At 42.5% G+C, this 24,950-nt stretch overlaps 1 protein-coding gene across 2 annotated transcripts; it reads left to right on the top strand.

The window, feature by feature from the left end:
* The first annotated feature begins 15,742 nt into the window (after nt 1-15,742).
* gata2a (GATA binding protein 2a) lies at nt 15,743-24,705 on the top strand. 2 transcript variants are annotated; one of them, XM_086087783.1, is made up of 6 exons: nt 15,743-15,828; nt 15,964-16,356; nt 17,005-17,577; nt 19,283-19,428; nt 22,111-22,236; nt 22,855-24,705. In XM_086087783.1, exons 2-6 carry the CDS (start codon nt 16,128-16,130, stop codon nt 23,152-23,154), a joined length of 1,374 nt encoding a protein of 457 aa, XP_085943909.1. In that variant the 5' UTR covers nt 15,743-15,828; nt 15,964-16,127; the 3' UTR covers nt 23,155-24,705. The 2 variants fall into 2 exon arrangements, with proteins under 2 accessions (XP_085943909.1, XP_085943908.1); XM_086087782.1 differs by having other exon boundaries at nt 17,005-17,576; nt 19,270-19,428.
* Nucleotides 24,706-24,950: the final 245 nt, after the last annotated feature.

Consider the following 24,950-nt stretch of genomic DNA (forward strand, 5'->3'; position numbering starts at 1 on the left):
GGAGTCGCGGCAACGGGAAGTTACCAATTTGTAGCATGTCCATATTTGGAAGTGCTGAGATAGCAGCCTACCAGGAAGTAAAAACTACGATTTTGCCGCACCTATGGACTGTCAATAGGACCCTCACGGCGGATGCCAGAGGGCTGCCATCTTACATTGCCACTTTTACTGATAACAAGTTTTGTTTCTTTTTTTTTACTGAAAAAAAATTAACAAGTGTGTGTCTTACGGTAGGTCATGAAAGCCTCGCAAAGAGCGAACCGTCACTGTTTGCATCATCCGTTATCTCAGTATAGTGAATTGTGAGGTTTACATTTTGCAGCAATTTTTTTCCTGATGGGCTTTACTTAACTGTCACTTGATTGTTAATGGCTCTTACAACATGATGCAGATTAATCTTTGAGTAACACCGGGAGATAAACCATATAAGAGAAAAAGAAAATCTTTTTCTTAGCAATGAAATGCACATGTAGTGCTTCTCACAGACTGTCATACACTGAAATTTTCACCATAGAGGCAGAAAATAACATGAAAATGCTGTGGAAAAATCTACGTTTTAAAAACATAGTGTGTATTTCATAAAAAAAAAAAAATCAATTACATGCAAAAAAAAAAAAAGAAAAGTCCTATCACAACGTACATTTTTTGGGGGTATAATCGTAGGTATATAATCCACAATTATATTACGTGGCTGGAGCCTCACAAGAGGCTGACATGTTTCACTGCCATCTTCTGCTACGGATGCCCAAAGGATAACTTTGTGAACGTAGTTAGCCCTGCTTACAGGTAGTGTCCGACCCCAATGGGTCCACAGCCACAGCTGGGGCCTGCAGGTGGTCGTAGCTGAGTGCTGTGATTGAGTGCTTTGCTCTCGAAAGCTTTTACTAGCATCTTCCACTGCTATATAAATAAAGATGACATGACTAGCCGCTCGATCAAGCCTATGGCTCAGCTAACTCCCACTAGCTGCTCTTGTTAGCTAAGATGCTCTGGCTAACTCCATCTCGCTCTGTATTTCGGCATCGCTTGCTGGAGTTCTCCCCGGCTGCCAAGTTGCTATCGCTCGCTGAGGCGCTCCCTCGCTCATGCCAAAGAATATTGGTGGTAGGCTTGCAATGTTTGGCCTCTCTGAGTCACCGTAGTTCATGTGCTTGGAAATGCATTTGCTTTGGCTGTATTGTATTTGGTGACATGTAGTGGTCAACTTTTACACACTGTACCTTTGAAGTTAGGCAGCCTTAGTGAATGGTAACGTAAGATGGCCGCCAGTTGCTTCACTTCTCCCAACGGAAGTGGCCTTGACAGTCCATTCATATGTAAGTCCATGGCCACATCATGATGCATCGTTAATTGTTTCAAAAAATAAAATCAACTTTGCAAGTTTAATCGTGCCGTTACTTGTAAATAAGTTTTGCCAAAATAAATCACTTCACCAGCAACACACATATACAATAAATGGGTTTGACAATGGTGGGCTGCATTCTGCTAAATACAGTGTGAAAAAGGGCTTTGCTTGATGCTTTTCTTACATGAACCCAATGTGCACGTTTTTGGAATCTGCGATGAAGTTAGCATACCTAGAAAAAAGCCCCACAAGGACGAAGAGAATATTCAAACTGAGTTTCAAGAGTTGAAACCCAAACTCCGAACTAGTGTGAGGCATGTGTGCTCAGTAAACAAACTACCTACCAAAGGAAGTAATGGCCACATGGGGGCGCCCTTATATTAGAAACGCCTTAACTGCAACGTTCGTGTTTCCCTGAACAGAAGTGTGTTGCACTTCATTTCGTCATGCTAATCAAGGCATATTGATTTTCTGGATGAAAATAACCTTTGAAAAGTAAATAGGATGTATAAAAGCACACTTTACAACAACAGAGGGGATTTCCAGTGCATTGTTGTTGTAGTGTAGCAGAGTACAGCACCTATCAAGGCCATGGAGGTCAGTCTGAGGTCACTGCTTTCCCTCTGAGGTCATCATGGGTCCTGGCAGGTCACTTCCTGTCCCATAATAACAGGCCTCCTTCCCCTCACAATACTAATGTTAACATTGTATGCGCATACAATAATCATTCTGAAAGTACATGGCAGGGGAAAGCAAAGACAATGTCCGTTCGCGCCGATGCTCGGTGCCGCCGAAAGGCCACACAATGGCAGTTTTGTTTGCGCTCCAGTTGATTTTTGCAGCAGTGGGAGATGGAGCAAACTCATTCTCACAGCAGGCGGGCCGCTCGAACGCGCGCACACCGGCGACCGAGACTGTCCGGCAGACCACTGAGCTCGCGTCTACATGCTTGCTGCAATGCGCTGATGCTATCAGGCCGCTCTGACTTTACTGCTGGCCCCACAACTTATGAGCGGTGATTAAAAGCAATTCAAAAGATGCTCGACAAAACTAATAACGATCGCTATGAGAAATGATCCTTGTCACTGAAAATACATGTTTGAATAATAGATGAACGGGATTTATCAGCAGCATTCAGTATCACTGTTATTATAGAAACAAAGGCATCCATCAAAGACAAGATGCAAAATGTGTAAAAGTGAGTCTGAGTGCCAAATTGGACCGAGATGACAATTACTGCTTGGAACTAAAACACATCCAACACCATTCAATCTTTTCAATGGAAACTGCCAAACTGTTGATTGTTCACTTCATTACTTTTCAGAACTTAAGTCACTCTTAATTGCGGTAAAACTTTATATGCAGTTGCCTAAAAATTCCAGCTCAGGAACTACATTATAACTTTTTTGCTGCACCATCAACACATATATTAAATGTTCGGTAAATTATTTATTAAAAAGTATATGTGACCCGCTCTGGTAACAACTCTCGTATTTGACCATAATAGTGCAGGAGGTTGAAAATGTCGATTTTGAGATTTCTCTACAAATAGCCTCTTTGAGGTCTCTAGTTTCATTTCCCAGCAGCACAAAAGTCAACATTTTAATAGAAGTGCATGAAAATAATAAATAATGCATTAGAGAAACATTAATATTTGACCTTGAACATAAAATAAATCAATGGTTAATACAAAGACGCTCACATGGATGGTAGCTAGGGCTGGGCCATATGGCCAATAGATAGGTTAGACATATAGATAGGTTACAAGATGGAGTGCATTGTAAAATAAACACCTTAGAATGTATGGTCTGTCTTTAAATATCAAACATTTAGCTGATAGATTCAAATGAAATGGAAAAAAAGACAGAAAGGATGCCTATTGCAAAACAGGTCACCAAACCTTTACACAATGTGTCTTTCTCAGACTTTTACTCAAGCCTGGCACAGATGCTGAGTCGGAAGTACGGCCTTTGATAAGTAGATATGAAGTGACCGCACATTATAGCCTTAAAGGGGAAGTCAACCTCCATTTTTTTTTTAACAATATGTTGTATGCAGCCCCACTAGTCTAAATATGGCATTCTAGTTAATATTGCGTTAGTGGAATATGAGTTAAACAGCAAAATGCCGTTTTTATCCATCTCAGGGGGCGGCCATTTTGCCACTTGTCGACTGAAGATGACATCAATGTTGCACAGGCCTCAGGTAACAACCAATCACAGCGCAGCATCAGAAAACACGTGAGCTCTGATTGGTTGTTGCCTGAGCTCTGAGCGACATTGATGTCATCTTCAGTCAACAGCAAGTGGCAAAATGGCCGCCCCCTGAGATGGATAATAACGGATGGATTTTGTTTCATAATTTATATTCCAAAAATGCAATATTAATCAGAATGTCATGTTTGGATTAGTGACATATAACATATCGTCAAGAAATGTTTTTTTACGGTTGACTTGCCGGCTCGAATGCTACTTAAAAGCTAGTGTCACCTGAAAGTACTGACGGCGAGGCCCTTGCTTCTTCGCTTTGCCTCGTCTTGATGATTTTAGGCCTTTTTTCACTTTCCGACATGTCCTCTGGCCCAGGATGTGATTACTGGTCACAGAAGAAGTGCGGTTTATCTGTTGGCGTCAGTCGAGCAAAATACTGTTTGAACCGGAATTCGTGTGCAGCACTGTATCCTGATGTGGCGTACGCGTGTTTGAGGTGGATGAGGGGGTTAGTGCAAGGTGTGGGACTACTTGGCCCATGTGGTTGAGCTGTAAGGTACTCGCATGCATGAAGCTGATTAATATCTTCCTTTCCTGAAGGGGAGTAATGATGCAGTGTGTGCTCTTTATCTGCCAGAAATAATCAATATGCAAAAATTAAAGCAACTATGGCGGCAAACTATGTTGCAGCTAAAAGGGTAATCCGCAAGGTTTTGGCGGCGGTGACGTGGTGGTGATTGATTACACGGAGTGGGGGTTGTCTCACCTGCAGCTACTTCCTTCTTAATCTTTCTCGCTGGGAGAAAATGCCCACGTACACACCGAGACGCACAAAGAAAGCGAGCGGCAGAAGTCACCAGTCGGGGAACAATATCCTGCTCAGAAGACCCTTCGCGGCGCACTCTCATAAATCACCAAGACAGAGCCACCACCCTCACTGTCACCGTGTTATTATGTGCACGCACGCTTGCTATGACACGCACCCATTCAATCCTTCTCGCCCCTGCATAAAAGGATGTCATCCAAAAGGGGAAATGTGAACGTGAACCCAACACCTTCCCCTCCCGAGTCCGCCTGGCTCTGCTTAAAACGAAGGCCTTTCCTCACAACGGCGCTTCTGTGAGCCGTCATTCCTCAGTGACAGGCTGCCGGGATGACGGGTTAGCAATGGATGAGAAGCCCTGCCCCTCAGGTAGCGGCCCCCGTCGCAGGTGGCAGGTGTGATCCGCCCGCGCGCGGACGCGTGTTGGCGAGCGAGGGGCGGGAGGACAATGAGGGCGTCTGTGGCCCTCGTCGCAGCTGCGAGGAGCGGGCTGACAGACGCGAGGAGATGGCACTTTCATGCCGAGGATTGAGCGGGGAGACGCATTCTTGGAGGCGGAGAACGGAGGCCGGCAAGACAAGCATCAAAAGCCTGCTGCCATCTTGCTCCCAAATGCCGACGTTTACACACTTTCCCCCCCTTCCCGAGCCGGGCCTATCTGCGCGCACGCCGATGTCAACCTCCCTCTCGGTGTGGATTTGTATCGACGAGACAGTAATCCTCTTCCCTTGTCGCCCTTGTTTGCGACTGTCCACAAGTCCCGCTAAGACCCACTGATCTGTGCCACATGGCGCTCCATCAAAGCAGCGATGGTCATGCCTCTCAGGACAAGTTTGGCCGTAAAAAACAAGGCTGCGCGGCTCATCGAAGTCCCTCGGTGCAGGGGATAAGCGGCAGATGAAGCTCTACTTTAGATGTTGTATCATCTTGGATCGCATGACAGTCGCCGAGCCCGTCAGACTGCTCTCTGTTCACAAGCGCGCACACACAGACACATTTCCTACTTTCTCTATCAGACCTGAGTCTAGTGACAGGGGCACTTCCCATTAGCTGTGAGAGTGGCCCTCTCCTTCCCAGGGCAGCCAATTTCCCCTACTCCACAGCTGATAGGAAACTTTGATTGTCCACCGAGCTCACCCGAGACAAAGAGATTTTTCCTCTCGCAATCCACATATCTCGCCATCACATCTCCGCTTCGGATCGCGCCTTCTCCTATAAATCCCTTCCTCTTGATTTTTCTTGCATGAGGCAACAGTCGCTCGAGCGTCTGCGGCCTGCGGATCGGGAGTCCATCAAACTGACACTAACTGCTTTGATGGGCCGGAAGTTTCAATTCATGTGGCCACATCTGCATCCTCTGACTCATCCCTCCTCGATGTGTATTATTTAAACACCTCTATGCGCCAAAGGTCTCAGAAGTTGTTGATGACATAACACAGCAATATATCATGTAAGACCTATTTAGATTTCTGAAATTTAAGACTTATACGCGTATTTGTGCCTCTGTTATATACAGTGCATACTAGAGCAGGCTAACAGACATCCCAACTTGGCGGCCATGTTGGTAGGTGTGACATTCCCAGCAAATGCAATGAAAAGCATCGACGTTAGCTTAGCATCAACTCAAGCTCAAAAGGTGCGTGTCGTATCTACATATTAATATCTATAGTTGCTGTTTAATAGCATCCAACTGAAACGGAGGTGAAAAAAAGGAAGCACGCCCTCGCTAACGTCGTAGCTAACTTTAAAACTTTCAATTTCAAGCTTCTTTATATTTATTTACAAAAATTTTGTACTGTAGTTTTACTCTACGAAAAAAATGATTTCAGTTTAAAGCAATACTTAGGAACTTTTCAACCTTCAAAAAATATTTTCATACCTTCTATTGACTTACAGCTAGTTGAATGGTACCTTTGTCAAGGCCTGAGGGGGGCAGTATCACTTTTACTGGCACTAAGCAACTTTGAAAAGGGTGTCAGGAATGTGGACTGCTTTACGATATACGTCACTTCCCTCTTTCCTCATTAGTTACAAAGACGGAAGTCGATTCGAACATGCGATTGCGACTGTCATCGCAGAAGCTGAAAAACAAGTTACAACCAAAACGTTTTGTCTGAGGAGACAAAAAAGAGAGGTTACCTGGATAAAAGGACAATCAAGGATCAACATTGGCCCGGCTTTCACTCTCTGGCGTGAGCTCAAAGACGACGCTACGCGATGGTGCTGATGGGAAATTTGGTATTCCTACAGGCAAAACATTACCACTTTTGTCCATATGGTGCCGCCATAATCAACAAAAGCTGAAAGCTCCGTGGTGTTGCTTTAACAGACAATCGTCTTTAACCGACGACCCCTACCCGCTATTAGTCCATTAAATCAAGATTCCACTATTCCTGAAATAGGAAAGTATTGCGTTTATATATATTTAAAAAAAAACGCAAATAATTGGGGATATCCTGTATGCTGAAATTTACATGAAATGGGGGCTGGGGTCATGTACCCCAACCCCCACCAAAAAAACAAAAGTATGAAAAGACAACAGGCAACTGGCACAATTTGAGACGCAAATGAAATGCTGATTCTCAACCATGACCTTGATGACCGAGAATCTACACAAACGCCATACCAATTTCTTAGCAAAATATCGGAAGTCCAACAGATATGAGGCAATAATGGTTCATTTGGTCAAACATCTACAGTGCTGTATACCTCTCATGAATTAAAAGTTTCATTTTCATGAAAAAACAAAACATTGACACGTTACTGAATTACCGGGTGCAACACCTCATATGGCTGAGCGTCACCTCGCGTTCATCGGAAGCATTTGGAAAGTTTTTGTTCTTATCTATTGAGTGTGATGGCTCAAAATGCCAACATGAAGCCAAAGGACATTCACTTTGATAAGGAAGATGAGAAGCACCATAAAATTCAAGAAGAAACTTGTAGCAAAGTATAAACATGGCCAGCTCCCCTTATCAATGTTTTCTATACATTTTTTTTTATAAAGGTAAATGTGATGCCTCTTTTACTATTTATTTACCCATTTCATCAATCATTTCTGTTTATTTCACATTGTTTTCTGTATGTTAAACCTTATTTACTCTCTATAAAATATATTTTCTCTATATTTCGATGTCTGGAATGGATTAATTGGATGTATTGCTTTGGTTTTCGAACTATCTGGTTCTATTCAGACTTTTTGAAGCAGATTAAGTCATGAAAACCAAAATTCTATTATACAGGACTTCAGTCTGAACACAGCAGTTTAAAGGTGAGGTTTTCAGTGAATAATGGAGGACTGTGGAAAGGTGAATTCAGGAGTAGCAAATGGTGAATGTGTGAATATATTAGAAACTGGTGGATCAGTGGTCATTAAGAATGTTAAATATGATTGAAAACACTGACTGTGCAGGTAATAAATGTTTCTTAGCAATAAATTGACTTTAGAGCAGATTATTCCACCATGCTGCCTCCCTTAATTTTCATGGGTAAAATTGACTCTGAAATGTGAGCGCATCAGAAGAGGACCAATTTAGCACTACCTTTGAATACCACTCATCTCTTCTAATACTTCGTAGACTCACCATAAAGCATGTAAAAGGTTGTCAGGTTGAGCTATTGGGTGACCTGAAAAAGCAAAAAGGCCATCAGACTGCGGGCGAGGCGTCTAAACATGTGGCAAGCGCCAACAGGAAACATCTCTCTCCCTCTCTCGCCGCCCAAATGCTGACCCACCATGAGAGCACACTTCCTGTCAGAGCTCCTTTCACTTCCTGTGCAGCCACCGGGAATCCCAGCTGGAACATTCCAGCTGTGAAATAGTCTCACTCCCTTTTTGGGGGCTCACTTCATCGTTACAAGGTCTAAATGGCTCAATCCTTCGTGGACATCCATGCATAAAGTGCACTGGAATCAATCTCACACATGGTTGCTCTTCAAGGGTGCTATTGCATCGCCTCCACACCAGGGGTCGCTACATAACAGTCAATCGGGGCCTTGAGCTGCGGATCGGAGCCGGCTCCTCATTCCGCTCTGTCAATTTTCAAGTACACGCACATGCGCAACACTTTTCGTTTTAATTTCATCAAATGAAATGGCATATGCAATGTTTATGAATGCAGGTTCGAGATGGGGCCAAGCAAGGAGAAAGGGGCAGGATTAAAAAAAGCAGGTTTGGTGACTTTGCGTCTGACCTTTTCGGAAAAGCTAATCCCGCGCTATAATAGACTCCAGGGCCGATATGGAAAACTTCTGCACCGTTATCTCTGTTGTCTAGGAGACCATCAGAGCACCACCGGGGCTGCTGTAGATGCCACAGTATTAAAGTGTGTGCGTGCGTGTGTTTACATTTTTTTTTAATCACAAGTGTCACCCATAAATAGTGCATTACATTTAATGCTATCTTATAAACACAGTGTTTAGTTTACAAGCATTCTTTTATACAATTTTAAAAGCAGACTATTGGAAAAAGGTCACATTTGACTAAGGTGAATGGGAGTGTCCTATACAGGCAGCTCATTGAACGCCTGACATCAATTAAAGGATTTGGTAGATTCTAAAGTGTGTGATGACACACGGAATGGAAACTAATGGATCAACTGACCAAAGTAAATATTTTTTAAGGGTGATATCTTTCATAAATAGTTCGTATCATTGTTGAGTCATAATTAAAATATAGCCTATCTCATAAATCTCATTTTGAAAGGATTGTTGTGCCTCCAAACTAGAAGTGAAAAGGTGAACTGAAATTCAAAAACAGACATGGGACTAATCAGAGAGATAGGCATCATATCACCGTTGATGTATATTTAATATAGCTTGTATTGATATGTTAAGTGTGTGTACAGATGACCCGGCCAATAAACGCCAAATGCAGCTTATATTGGCTGCACAGCTCGCATCCGTGTAAATATTTCTCATTCTCTGCGCCTATCTGTCTCTTATCGACCTACACAATCTCCCCCCGCGCACAAATGATGCATTAGATGCATTCAATGTATTTGTTGTGCAAGTTTGAAAAGGCGGCGATAATCTGGGAGCGAGAGATAAGGAACACCAATTTATTCAGCGGCACTTTGGACCCCCGCTTCCAGCCTCGGTCGGTGCTGACACCCCCAGCAGTTTGCTGATAACGATTAGGCCATTTATTATCTTCACAGGGAACAAAGATTGCGTGGTGCCCATGAAATATTACCCGTGGTAATAATCAGAAGGAGGAGTAGAAGAAGAAGGGCCCTGCATGGCATCTGACGCAGTGCATATATATATATATATATATATATATATATATATATATATATATATATATATATATATATATATATACAGAATTATTATTACAGTAATAGATGTAATTATGTATATATTGTAATTTAAAATATATCCTGTGTAAATATATAATCTATAAATTTTAGTAGGCACTTGCTGTGGTAAGTCTAAACCCAGAAACAAAAGCATTTAATTCAATCGAAACTCGCATTCCTTTTTCTGTCTGAGCCTTTCAGCCCTTTTTTTCTTCCTCGTCTGTTTTGTGAGAGTGTGCACTCTGGGGAGCACAAACCCTGGGTTGAAGGGCTCGCGAGGCTTGCAAGACTGCTGGCTGCTCTTTTTGCACCTGCCCTGCACCAGCGACGCGCACGAGCGCAGGTCGCGTGCAGGAGATTTGAGGGGCTTTGCATGTTTTAGGAAAGTTGCATGCGGGAGATGCTCTGGCATATAAAGCGCACACGCACACACAAAGAGGGAGGGACAACTGTCTTTCTTTGAAGCAGCGGGCGGATCTTTGGACAAAAATATAAACAACTGTCTTTGTTTTCGTTTTCTTAAAAAACAAAAACAATAAACAGGACAAAAGCAATTTTTTTTTAACCATTTTAAATTAAGATTGAATATAGTTTGTTAAATCATAGTAAAACTTTTTTTATTCTGACAAAAATAAATCAATGTTTTGTCCCTTCAATGACATTGTACCAGATAATGTGTCCTGAGTTCAGAAATATACTGTACAGTGCTTCCCAACCTTATTGAGTTAAGGGACATATTTTACTTTTAAAAATAGTTTCACGTCACACCACCATATACAAAAATATCACAAAATTGCATATACTGGTCCATTACTCTTTCCATATAATGTAATAGCACATTATACGTCAACGTTACATCACAAAGAATCGTTTGTAGTGAGTGAACAACTTTGACTGATCTATTGTTTTTACTTCAAACATCATGCAGCCTAAGCAAGAATAATAATACAATTTAAATAGATAAAACAACAACTATAGTTTAAAATAAAACTATACAAAGGCAGAGCAGACACAATTTCAAATGCTCGAAAGCTGGCAGGAGGATTGTTTTTTATTTTGGATCAACTAAGTGAAAATTTTCCCGCTGTGCACCTGATGGTCACTCACAGCAATAGGCTGTCAACTTCCCACAACACCACTCGCACGATCTCGCGAGATCCAATACAAAAATCTGTCACATTGCAGCCCTTCATTCAACATTCATGCACCTCATTCACCACCCCATTGTAGTGTCTTTTTAATATATATATATATATATATTGCTTTAAACTAAAACAAATACATTGTTTAATAAGGCGATCAAAACTGAATGTTTTTATTTCTAGGCAGGTGTCTGAGGGGGGCGGTGGATGTGTATCCCTTTAAATGACACTCATTTGTTTCCCTTCCAAATGATTGCAAATGCATACAGCTGTTATGTTGACGTGCCATCGGCAAAGATGCAAAACTGTCCGGTAGAGGACGTCACTTTCAATTCGGCTAATCATCACTAGCTGACTGCTGTATTTCATTTTTTATTGTTTTTTTTGTCTTTTAAAGGAGATACCAGGACCCTGACACCGGAAGCCCGAATGCTGCTTGCTGCCTTGTCGTGCCTCTGAGCCTCTCGTACGAACGCACAAGTTTCTGCTGCTATTCACTGAGCCTGCACAGCCAGCCAGCCTGCACACACGAGCGCCACGCTGAGCACACACACTCGTCGCATGCGTACGCACGTAAACGCATGCGGCTGCGCGACCGATTCGATTGAAAGCTACAATTCCACAATTTCTTCCTTTGGAACGAAAAGCTAAACGTCTGTCAGCAGATGGCGAGTTTGTTTCTTTTTGATGACCTTTAAAGGCGAGGGAGCCTGCAGCAGTGGGTGAGTGCATGTGCATAAGTGTATTTTTCATTCTATCTGCAATGGGGCTATTTTTGTTGTTGTTCATAAGGTCCTTAATTTTATGATGGACAACTGTTTAATATTTATTTATTTTTTCTAGAGCATTTGAGTTCAATGTTTAGGACTTTTTTGCAATTAAGTTCTATAGGCTACAGGCCATTGTTTAAAAATAATTATCCAACATACTATAATATTTTGCGTCTATCTATCTATCTATCTGGGGGCCATCTATGCTTTTTAGAAGCCCTTGAATTTATGATCAAATGTAATACATATTCAAGTCTATTGTGTAGAGCTTTTGTGAGTTAAATGTTTTTTTTTTATGTTAGATCATCTAATATTGTAATTGTTCTTAGAATTAGCAACCTACAAACTCATACATTGTTGTGCTGTATTTGTGGATCATAAATATTTTGTCTTAAGCTATGGCCTACAGTATTTTTCAGAATTGTAAATCATTACAGTTTTGGGATGTTTGATACAACTTATTTTCAAACTGAGTACTCGGTCACTGATACCAAGACCAAATACCAATACCACTACTACTTTTGATATATTAAATTTCCTCCCAAAAATGCTTGATAATTTTAAAGAATTAACTATACCAATCTAGCATTTTCCTTGAAATAGCATTAAATGAATGGCGCTTTTTTATTCTTCTCATTTCTAAATCCTGATCATAAAATGGCCGATACCTTGAAATAAGGCCGGCTATCAGCCCAATAGAAATACCTGGCATCGGTACTTGCACATCCCTAATTATGGTAGGCACATGTTGCCTTGGGCTTTGCTTGAACAAAAAAAATCATGAAAGAGACGACTGTATCATCATCCAGTATTACTGACGGCAAAACGTTCAATTGTCATGCCCTGTATCGCATAATGAGTGGCGGAGCCACCTTTCACGATGTGAGGCTGCAGAGAGAATGACACCATGTTGTCACTCTCCTCCTTATTGTCTGCAATCGTGTAGAATGCCACAAACATGACATGTCCACCAAAAGAAAGTAAAAAAAAAAAAAAGGCCAGTTAAAGTTGACATCATTGAAGTAGTTTGACGGCGAGCTGATGGATGTCATAGCAGCACCCAGGCCTCATTCATGGCCGATAGATGCTCTTGTGATTGGGTGCTGGTGGCTCCAAAAGCCCCCGAGTGCCCTCGCTCCATCTAATTAGGCGTGAGTAAAGGGGACAATAATGCTTCAGCTGCTCTGTGTCATTCTCTCTCTCTCTATCTGCTTCTGCTTATCTTCACAAGCCCCACATGGCTCTTCACCCCCCCCCCCCCCAAGCTAAACACACACAGAGTGCACACTTTTGAACAGTTGCACACCTCCACTCGGGATAATGATGGATGACCGTGCCCAATGGGAGTAAACAGGTAGATAAAGCCAATCCCATTTAATAATAATAGCAGTGTGGATGGGAATGATAATCTTGTTGTTCATTAGTGGCTGCAGCGATACAGTTGTTACACACACGCACTTGCGAGCCGTTGCATAAGGGATAGTGCAAACTCTTTAGACTAGCATCCCTATGTGAAACAATGCTGCTGTGTCCTTGACAAAGCCCCTCCCCACAATCACTTCACCCTCACTCGTCTTTTGTTCCAGCGCAGATACAAACGGGATTAATGAAGGTAGAAATGACAGAGGGCTAAATCCTGCTGAGTAATCCATTTGGCAAACATGCCGACGACAATGGCAATGCAGCAGCATGTCTGACACTCCCTCCCTCCAAGGCCGCATGACCGGAGAGCGCACAACCGCTTTCTTCCTCGAGCATCATAATTCACTCATTTACAAGTGGGAGTGCGCTTAAACTCACGGGCTCCCACTCCACCTGTCAGTGCGGTGTGGTCTGCTGGAATGTGAGTTATTCAGGTGGTCGCTATACTGCACTAATTTGTTGGTTTTAGGGGTTGACAAGCTCTTAGGGCTGAGCTCATCAAGTCCCTGCCTCTGGCAACATGCCAGTGATTTAAGGACTGTGTGCTGACTGACACGCACACACACACACACACACACACACACACTAGAGATAGAAGGGGTCTATTACCTGGAGAATTTGTCAAGGTATCATAAGCACCCCCCTGTCCCACCCCGCGTGATCATGTGACGTCAAATGCCGGCGTCGGCGTGGCGGCGAGCCATTCTCTGCCCCCTTGCACCCTCCAAATTATTCTGTCAATCAAATGACCCCCGTCTTCACGCGGCAAGTACAACATTGTTAATACACATTGCACGCTTCAAGGATGTGCAACTAGTGGCCTGCGGGCCACATGCAACCCTGAGCACAACCCGTGTGGCCCCTTGTTTAATTTGATTTAAAAAAAGTAACCTAAAAATGTTCAGTAAATGCTGGATTACTGTTTTTTTTCATGGAAAAAGGGGAAGAGGGACAATGTGCCCCCCCCCCCCAAAAAAAAGGATGGGCAAGTATTAATACCTGGTCTTATTTTAAGGTATCGGATACATTCAACGGGAGTCGATACGAGTACTGGCTGCTCTACCGTTTTACAATCAGAAATTGGAAATTAGAAAATTGCCATTTATTTGATGCAATTTTAAGAAAAATATGCTATTCATACAGGTCTTTCTTTCAAAATAGCTGTCAGTGTTTTTGCAGGGAAATTTTATGTATCAAGTGCTAGTGATATTGGTATCGGTAACTACTCGAGTTGATTTCTCATATTGTATCAGTCTGAACAAAAAGCGGTTTTGAACATCCCTTCAAAATATAAAATCATACTGAAAAAAAATCTGAGAATATGTAACTATGCAGTTTGCTATCATTTTAAGTTGTATTGTCACCATTCACCACTAGATGGCAAGCATGTTTTAGTTGCACTCACAATAGTCGTATATTGCTCCTACAATGTCAGTAGACCTAGTATTTTTATTTTTGCAACTTTGGAATGGCATGCAAGACAAACAAAGCATGTCAATAATATTCAAATGTTTAAGTAGTTAATTTTTGTGAAATTTTTGTTCAGCAGTTTTGTGCCATCCTTAAATGGCCATTTTTATACAGGAGAGCACTGGATGTTAGTGTATTATTATTTTTTTTAGCAGTATGTAGTTATTTTGTTGTTTGCCTCAATCCCTTTGTCGAATATATGCATTGAGAAATGGATGATTGAAAATGAAATATTGAGTGTGTATTTTGTCCGTATCATTTTTGTCATACATCTTGTTAGAAAGTGTGGCCCCCTCCATCATTAAAGTTGCCCGTCCCTGGCATGCATTAGAGTACAGTAAATATATTTTTTACATTTGATTCACGTGTGGCAAAAACGTGTATTTTAGCAGACCTTAATTGTGAGTAATGATGACATTAGTTTCAGAAAAAAATAGCGTGCATCTCTGTGAAGACGTTTCATTTGTTTGGAGTGTTGTTGTGAATGGGGCCCTTCTCGAGACACTTGGATGATCAGCATATAGGTGAGGCCTCGCGCCCATCCCTGGTGCCAGACGCAGAGAAAAGGGCGCCATTAGTATGCAAACCGTGTTTGATAGCCCAGTCCCCGCAGACAAAAAACCTCTCTGTTTTCACAAGTGGAATGCTCTGCTACTAATTAAAGACAATTAGACGCTGCGAACAATGGGCCAGAATGTGGGGTCATAAATCGACTCCTCCTCATGTTGGTTTTAGAGGTGCTAAAAATGCTGTGTATTTACATAACAGCAGCATACCAAAAACAACACGCACAATTATCGCCTGCTTTGTGTGGCTCATTCAGCAATTTGAATGATTAGATTAACGCAAGTGGGTGGGAAATCTATAAAGAGTCTTTTATATTGTGCGTTCATTGGCTGGTTCAAAAAGGTATATAGTCGAATTTGCGTGGAATTACATTTTCTAAATAATCATATTAGCAGGATCAGCTGTGTTCGGCAGCGGTGTTGAATGTGCGCCTTTAAAGCGCTAAAAAACGATTATCGGCGGCCGATTGCGTCCTCATTGTGAAGCTTGCCGCGAGACTGGAGATATTACGCTGCTGATTGAGAAGTATTTCACTTCAATTGGCATCGAGAAAGAAAGAAAGGCAGAGAGGAGCCGGGATGCTGCGAGCCAATTGCGGCAGCGAGGCTCGCGATTGGCCAGCAGTGCGAAGCCCCGCCCCCGCGCGGCTTGATAGGGGAATTTACTGGCGCCAGCCGCATCAGTCCCCGCCACATCTCATTAATGATCCCGAGCCGTGCGCGGATCAGGAGGCCGACACGTCCAAACTGCAGTCAGCTGATCGAAAACGGCAACAGGTAGCGAGACATGTCCTTTTCGGACCAGGAAAACGTCACTCGTTTTCTTTCAACTTTCAAGCGAATGAATCTTTTGTTTCGTGTCCAATTTATTTGTGCGTTTTGATATTAAACAATGTGATTTCTCTTCTGTAGGTAAAAACATACGAGCTGGAGGAGGAAGAAAACAGCCCGCATTGTTTGAGGATTTTTTTTATTTTTATTAAGTAGACACAGTCAGGACTTTCACAGCGGACGGGGACGATATTTTATCAAGAGGATTAAACTTTCACTGCAGGACGGCGATCCAGCGTCTCACCATGGAGGTCGCAGCGGCAGATCAGTCCCGGTGGATGGCGCACCACCACGCCGTGCTCAACGGCCAGCACCCGGACTCGCACCATCACGGTCTGAGCCACAACTACATGGAGCCCATGGCGCCTTTGCTGCCCCAAGACGAAGTAGACATGTTTCTGAACCACTTGGACTCTCAGGGGAACCCTTACTACACCAACTCTCGGGCCAGGGTCACCTACAGCCAAGCGCACGGTAAGATGCGCAACGTTTTAAAGGGAGAAACATGGAGCAAAAAATATATAATTATAGAAGGTGTATTTTTAGAAGATTAGATGAAGGGTTGGAATTTGATTTTGTTTTTTTTGCACGGGAAAATACGAATAATAATTCGTGAATTGTGCAAGCAATCCGGCCCGAAAGTCCTCTACATGTGACATTTGTGTGCATATTCAGGAACATAAAAGGAATTTCTATGACAGCAGGAGGAAAGGGAAGTGTGTCATTTAACCCTCTGTGTTGGGGCAGGAGTTTGTGAGGGGAGAGAGAAAGAGAGAGAGGCACTTCCCGGATATAAAATAAAAACCGCAAAATTACTAATAACAATCGTTACTCCGAGAGCTGCGGGCGATGTAAAGATATGCCCGAAGGGAAGACTCGTTTTCATTTGTTTGCTTCCAACGCTAAACTGGGCATTTTTAGTTTAATTTAATTGAGTGGGCGTCATGTAATTGTCACGGATAATTTAACAGCAAGAGAAATACTCAATTTTATTTTATTTCGACGAGGAGAAAAGTTAAATGTTAACTTTGGCCGATTGTAAAAATTCAGGAGGTATTTTCAGATTTTATTTGGACGCGTTTCGTTAAAGAACAAATACGAGTAAGATGTCTGCAATTTCAGCTCGCCTCACTGGGAATCAGGTCTGCCGACCACACCTCATCCACAGCCCCGGTATCCCCTGGCTGGACCCCGGCAAGGCAGCCCTGTCCGCCGCCCACCATCATAACGCGTGGGCGGTGGGCCACTTCAGTAAACCCGGCCTGCACCCCACCAGCTCCGGCTATCCGTGTAGCAGCAACACCGGTACGGCTCCGGTGTCTTCGCTCACTCCCGCGACCCATTCCAGCCCGCACCTCTACAGTTTCCCCCCTACCCCGCCCAAAGACGTGTCCCCGGACCCTGGGCCCACATCGCCCACCTCCACGTCGATCCGAATGGACGAGAAGGAGTCCCTCAAGTACCAAATGCCGCTGACGGAAAGCATGAAGATGGAGGGCTGCAGTCCCCTGCGCGGCGGCCTGGCGTCGATGAACGGCCAGGGCCTGGCCACGCACCACCCGATTCCCACGTACCCGGCCTACCCTCTGCACAATCCCCACGAGTACAGCGGCAGTCTCTTCCACCCCGGCAGCCTGCTTGGCTCGTCGTCCAGCTTCACGCCCAAATGCAAAAGCAAAGCCCGGTCGAGCTCAGGTGAGTCTCACCTCGTTTTCTTAAATAAATGTTTCCTAAAAAAAATACACTCTTTTAGTTTCAGAGCACGGTTGAAATTGTAAAAATGGTTACATAAAAATAAGCTTTTAAACTGAACGTTTGAAGTGAAAAGAATAACATCGATAGCCTCTTATGTTGACACTTTTTTCCAGAAATATTACAATTACAGAACAACCTTGTGTATTCTTTTGGGTGTACAATTGTAATCATAATTAAATATGTACGCACCAGACATATTATGGAGAATTTAATTGTGTTTTTTTTTTTAAGCAACACGTAGCATAAATAGAGATCCCAGCGCAGATTATCAAGAAAATACCCTTTCAACAATATTTTATTCAATTAGAATATTAAAATAAAATGAATTATAAGGAGTGCGTTGCAAAAGTTCATGCGTTTTTCAAGATTCACGTGAAGTCAACGCCGTCAATTAAGACCTTGTATATTATCTAACAAAACGAACGTCTTGAATGTGACACCTGAGCAGACCTACGCGCTGGTCGTGCGTGAGCTTGTTTTTGTTTTAACGTGCCCTCTAATGCACTTAAAAGCAAGGAGTCACGACGCCCTGGCTCCTGCTATATCCTGTATACCTCCGAGTGAACAAATCACGACCTCCTCCCCTCCCCTCATGCTAACAAAGAACAGGCGACAGAGCCCCGCTGTTTGTGTTCTTAAATGCACAAAAAGTGGAGGCGACCAAGAATGACCACAGCAGAGCAGCATGCAGCTTGCATGACACGCTAGCTCGCCTATTTTGTCATTTATTATTTGCTAAGTTTTGACTATCGACTAACGTGTCATCATTTGTTTTTGATGCTGCCACTCAGATCATCTGACTGATGTGAGCTTTTGTAGGTCAAAAATGTTGTCTTGTGACATTTTAATAGAAGCTAGCAATAATCAGCAACATATCAGCTGTGGCATTAAAAGGCGCTATCTGTTCAAGTGGATGTCCAGCGCTGGTAAATGTTGATTGACTGGCGTCCAAAATGCCACACTGACATTTCAGCTGTCAACACGTATACCTTACAGTGGCTTCCTGTTGAATTAGCCTCAAAACCCCAACCTTTCCTCTTCCCTCGCCTTTTCACAGCTTTCATCTTCCCATTTTTAATTTCGACACTAAATGTTGCGTAAGACATCAGTACGTGTGATGAATATTCACGGTGCTAATGACCCTGCTGTAATGTGGTCGTTGGACTTGCGAAAGACTCCAGGAGGGGTATAAAAGAACCGGGGCGCATTTCAAAAGGTTTTTCGCTCGGGTCAGATTCCATTGTGGAGCGAAAGGGTGGGACGTTGGGTGTCGCTGGTATTATATCAGTAATAATGAGGCGATACTCTAGGGAGAGGGGGGGTATTTGAATTAGAAGAACAGTTGAGCAACAGGCCATTTGAAGTGAACTGCTATTTGAGAAGAGAAGCGTGTTTAGCGTCAGCTTGAAGCAAAAGACAACAACGGACATCATTAACACCTTTACATACTAGAATTTCTTACCGTGGGAGTCCGTTAAGCTGATTCGAGGCTGTGCTGGCGTTCTTCTTGTTCTAGACTTCTGGGCATGTTCAGTTTCCATGGCTGTCCATGACTTAAGTTAATGACACACAATGTGATGTTGACCAATTGCAACATTTTTAATTATATAAAATTCCTTCTTGTCCCCTCTTGAATTATATGCAGAGGGCCGTGAATGTGTAAACTGCGGTGCCACCTCCACCCCTCTATGGCGACGGGATGGTACCGGCCACTACCTGTGCAACGCCTGCGGACTGTACCACAAGATGAACGGCCAGAACCGACCGCTCATCAAGCCCAAACGCAGACTGGTGAGTCCCGAATATGAGCAAAAAGCAGATGCCGTCCACACAATTCCAGGAAAGTTATATTTTCCCTATCGTCTTCCTGGAATTGTTTGTTCCTCTCACCCCCTGATGATCCACCAACATGGCCTGGTACAATACTGCTACTATTGCCATTGTTCTTGCTATCATTATTGCTGGTACTTCTGATACCGTTACTGATAGCAATGCCCATGTTGCTGTAGTTAACAGTAACACCATGTTGGAGTTAATGACGGCACTCTGAGAGCTATTACACTGCTATTGCGACAGTAGCGCAAAATTGCCATTCATTCCTTTATTTGACAAGGTAAAAAAAAAAAAGGTAATCATTGAGATAAATAATCTTTTTTCCAAGAGTGACCTGGCCAAAGACACACAATCGTTACAATTTAAGATAAACAACAACATATAAATATATACACAAAATACTCATCATACAATCAATACATTTAACGAATTTGCTAAAACTTTTTAAAACTGTCACATTGCCTATTAGCATTCCTTTTGCGTTCCTTAAAAAAAAATAGGGAAACGTTAAAATAAAAAAAATTGGACTACCCTACAACTTTGGGTTGTTAGCAATGCCATTGTTGCTGTAGTTAACACCACATTGGAGTTAATGACGACACAAAGAGAGCTACAGAGCTATTGCTACAGTAGCGCAAAATAAATAAATAAATAATTGGAAAATAAAAAATTGAAATGGACTGACCCACTAACACCAAGTTAGTAGTAATTTGACTCAACTTTGGGTTGTATTATAAAAAATAAACCCAGTTAGGTCAAATTGACCCAAGTTAGTGGGTCTGTCCAATTTTATTTTATTTTTAACTTTCAATTTAGCTCTGTGTGCTGTCATTAACTTCAATGTGGTGTTTACTACAGCAACATGGGCATTGCTGACAACCCAAGTTTGGGTCAAATTGACCTAAGTTAGTTAGCCAAATAGGGTCGTTTTTGACCCAGCAGTTTTAAAAGTGTGGTTTGAAAGGGTAAAATGAATAATCAGAAACAAAAGATATGTAATTAATAAGAAAGTCTTATGTTGGAAATAAGAGTGAATTATTAATGAAACAAAAAAAGTTGACTGCTTTTTATTTTATTCATGCAGCTAATTATGATGTGGGCTTTGGCCAACTTGAGCTGTACATGGTTTCCATAAGACTCCCCCATACACACTCACTGTGGAGTTTATGATGAAAAATTCCTTGACCGCAGAGTTAGTCTTCCTCATCAAAGTCCATTCCATTTTCCATTTGGGCCCGCTGCAGCTTTTTGCATTTCCAACTCAAGTGTTTGTCAGAGCCGTGTTCAAAGGGGCATCCAGTTGTTTCCTATCCGGATATCTGCCCGGCCCAGATAAGGAAGTCAGGCTCCCGGCTGTTTCCGCCTTCACCCAGTACGCTGCATTCTCTCTGGCCAGACTGACATATACTGTAAAGAGATTATCACAACACTAGAGGAGCCGCTTATGCGCTCCGAAGAGATGGACCGGGAGGGGTGGGGATTGGAAAATACACGGATTTATGTTGCTCTCGTGTTTATCATTCTCTGCGCGCACAACATGGGGGATGCGCGGCTTTCTTCAAATGTTAACTTGATTGTATTATTTTGCATCAAAATGAATAGGAATGCGGCCGGTTGGTACGTCAACAGCAACACTTGCACCTGGGTTTAATTTAAGGAGGGGGGGAAAAAAAGATGCAGCTCACACAGCAGCCGCAGGGTTCTTCCATGTAAAGTTAATGTTTCTTATTATGTGTGTAGAATTGATCTGCAATGGACACAGCAGCCCAATGCCGGGCGGGGTTTCGGGTTTTATATGGCTCCATTTCCACATTTCCATTTACTTGCTTTATAAGATGCTAACAGTATTGTGGTTTTGTGAAGAACAAATTTTTGTGCAAAAAAAAAAAGAAAGAGAGATCCCAAATCGAGCTGGATATTAACCAAATTGTTTAGATGTTTACTAGTACCTAGACAGTGCCACGGGTTGAAAAAAAAAAATTAATAAATAAAAATTACGGATTCAAAGTGGAATTCATACACAACTCAATATGCTTCCCATACTATAAATAAAAGTACATTTGAGAGCAGATCAGATGAAAGTAAAGTAATAAAAAAGAGCTTACTAAAATTAAAAAAAGTGTGCAGTGCAAGAACAATATTTTCGAAAACATTATAAACATAAAGTGTAGATGCTATATATATATATATAGCGTCTACACATTATTGGTATGTTTTGAATCTTCATTCATATTATTCACTCTAATAATAGAAAAAAATACAGCAAATTGGGGGACTTTATTACAGCCTACACAAGTACAGAGAAAAAAAGCTGCTTTTTAAGCGTCGTCTATAAGTACACAGGTGCGGTATTCATTAGATTTTAAGGTAATTACAGTACATACAGTGCAAAACTTTTTTTAGATGTGTAATGTGATCGTCGTTGTAGGAGCAATTAATTGATTCGGTTTTGATGCTTATGCTTTAAAAAAATAAATGTTGCAAAAATTCATGCAAGTAAGAAATTTGACAGTCAGAAATGTTTACATTTCACAATTTTGTTATTGGCCAGTAAAGTTTGTATTCATGACTATCGGTGTTCCATCCTCTTGTCAACAAGTTTGAAATGACGATTGAAGGCATTTTCTCTGCTCTCCGCAGTCGGCCGCTCGACGTGCAGGCACCTGCTGCGCTAACTGCCAGACCACCACCACCACCCTGTGGAGGCGCAACGGCAATGGAGATCCAGTGTGCAACGCCTGCGGCCTTTACTTTAAACTGCACAACGTAAGTAGCCCCTAAAATACACACAGTGCACGGCTGGAGGGGGGCGGGGGTGGGGGTCCGCCGGTCGTTAACCGGTCAAGTGGGCGGACAGCTTGTATCGATTTAGGAGCAGAAAACGTGCGAGCGTGAAGCAAATCCAGCTCGCCCTGTCGAGCAGAACCCACCGGCCGTCCTCCTTTTATTATTATTAATCCATGGTTGTTTCAATGGGGGGCGTTACTCCCCTGAGAGGCGGCGGGGTGGGACCGTCATTCAGTGTAACGGCGTCGGTTACACTGATGAGGATTTGTCTGAGGCTGCTCCTTTCACAACCAGCCGGGCCCTCATCCTCATGTATTCAAATTGACCGGGACGACTGTTTGCTTTTGAAATAGACAAAAGCCAAACACTCCCCCGACTCACCTTCTAATGCAACTATGGTTTATGCAAAACAGCTGCTCATTATTTATAGCGTGCTGGTTTGAATTAGGCATTCGAGTTCGACATGCGGAAAGGGAACGCAATGCGAGACAGAAGAAAAAAAGAAAAAAAAAGAAGCACAATTAAAGTGTAGTATTCGTGATGTGAGTGCGGCTATTGTGTGCGTGACGTGTGGCGCTAATGTGCCGCTCCCCACAGGTCAACAGACCGCTGACGATGAAGAAAGAAGGCATCCAGACGCGCAACCGCAAGATGTCGAGCAAGTCCAAGAGGAACAAGCGATCCAGCGACGGCTTCGAAGAGCTGACCAAGTGCATGCAGGACAAGGCCTCCCCCTTTGGCGCTGCCCCCGGCCTCACAAGCCACATGACCCACATGGGTCACTTACCCCCCTTCAGCCACTCGGGACACATGCTGCCGACTCCCACGCCCATTCACCCTTCATTCGGCCACCACCACCACACCAACCGCTCGCCGGTTTGGGCAGAGCCCCACTGAACTTCTCTCCTTGTCTGAGCCAGGGTGTTGCCAGGAACGTTCAAGGGCCACCCCTCCCTCACAATAAGCCAGAAGACTTGTACAGCGGTTGGAGCCGAGCAGCGCTCAGACGGACTTCCTAACTGCGGTTGAGTCGGACCTCATGGGTGGAAAAACGCGGGAAGCGGGACTTTGGCGGACTCTGTGAGGATTGCGGGAATGGAGAGAATGGTGACGCTTGTCGCTCCTTCCGCTTATTCGAGTCACTCTGCCTCTCCTCAGCCTTCATGAGAGATCTTCAAAGTTGTTTCCAGGGCCCGACCGATTCTGGCCCTTCAAACGTCAACCAAAATCCAAACCACCAAAATTGCTGATTTTTTAAAATTTATTTTTTTACCTTTTAGAGCGGGTTTACACAAGTGACACTGTTCTCATTATTTATTACACATAAATCTTAACCCTTAGTACTGAACAGATACATAATTGAATTTGTCTATGGACCTGCCATTCAAAACCAAGCAAATCTTAATTTTTACAAGCAATTTTTACAAGTTGTGCAAGGAATTGACTTGGATGTCACTATTTTACACACAGCCGAAAATCACGGTTTGTTTAAAGAAATAAAAGTGACAAACAAATGTGTTAAATATGATATACATTCAACTAATGGTAAGTTGGTAACACATAGTCACCCTTTTAAAATAATTGCCTAAGTCATTTTTTTTTGCATTTTTTTGTTTGTTTGTCTAAATCATCTCATGTTGCAAATTGTTCCATTTTTTGTGTGTTTGTGTGTAACATGGGCAATTATTTAAAGAAGGCGTTGACATATGAGAATAATTAATCTAATTATAACTTCATTAAATGCATTGTGCCACACAATGCATTCTGCAAACCATTAAGGGAAGTTATTTTTTGAAACAATATATTTATAGTTGACCCCCACTATTCCCAGGGAAAAGAGACCAGGCCGACCCACAAATAGTGAAAATCCGCATATAACTGACACCTGTTTTATGCGATATATATTTTGTTTTTAATTAGTCAGCTGGTTAATGAGTAATCAATTTTTTTCTGCCGAACATCAACAACAAAAAAAAAAAATCCCAATCGGTCGGGGCCCTACGCTTCATCCCATTTCCTAAAGTATGACACGTGCGCACCCTCTCCACGCTTCAGTGCTGGAAATGAAGGCCTGGCTGGACCCGAGCAAACTGCAGTCAACAAGCGAATGTGCGCTCTCGTCACATTTTGGATTGTGCAGCAACACAACATTCACCCCTTTTTAATAATGGCCTTTTATGGGGAATAAAATACACAGTAAATAGTGTTTATAAATGCTTAATTGCTATTATGGTTGTTATATTTGATGTTATAAATATTGCTACGATAATTTATTTTCACTCTTTAAGCTTTTGTCAAAGACATATGGAAAACGTTCCGAGTTTGATTTCATGGTTATGACGCAAAGGAAAACACTGACTTATCGATGAAAATTCCCCAAGCTGTACGTTTTTATCATTTTTCCATCTCACAAAAAGTGAAGAAAATAAAGTTTAATACTTAAATATGTCACAGCTTCTTAAATGTGGTCTGCTTCTCTTTCTTAACTTGCATTTTCATCACATGTCTCTACTGATTAAAATTTGAAACTTTTTACGCCTCTGAACCTCAATGGAGGCGATAAAAGGTGCTTTAGAATTCAACGCGCTCCCAACGCGAAAGCTAATTTCAATTGGTCCTTCGGGGGCCACGTGATGGCATTAGCGTGACTTGTCTTGATGTTTGAGCTTTTCATATCCCATTTGTATTGCCAT

This window comes from Leptonotus elevatus, chromosome 10, assembly GCF_054856555.1.
Source record: "Leptonotus elevatus isolate MCC_2025b chromosome 10, RoL_Lele_1.0, whole genome shotgun sequence".
NCBI classification, from domain to species: Eukaryota; Metazoa; Chordata; class Actinopteri; order Syngnathiformes; family Syngnathidae; genus Leptonotus; species Leptonotus elevatus.

What these genes read in the sequence shown, in the direction of transcription:
- gata2a (XM_086087782.1), top strand. Translation starts at nt 16,128, where the DNA reads ATGGAGGTCGCAGCGGCAGATCAGTCCCGGTGGATGGCGCACCACCAC. An exon ending in TCAAGCCCAAACGCAGACTG is followed by an intron (nt 19,429 to 22,110) that starts GTGAGTCCCGAA and finishes TGCTCTCCGCAG; the next exon opens with TCGGCCGCTCGACGTGCAGG. An exon ending in TTTACTTTAAACTGCACAAC is followed by an intron (nt 22,237 to 22,854) that starts GTAAGTAGCCCC and finishes CGCTCCCCACAG; the next exon opens with GTCAACAGACCGCTGACGAT.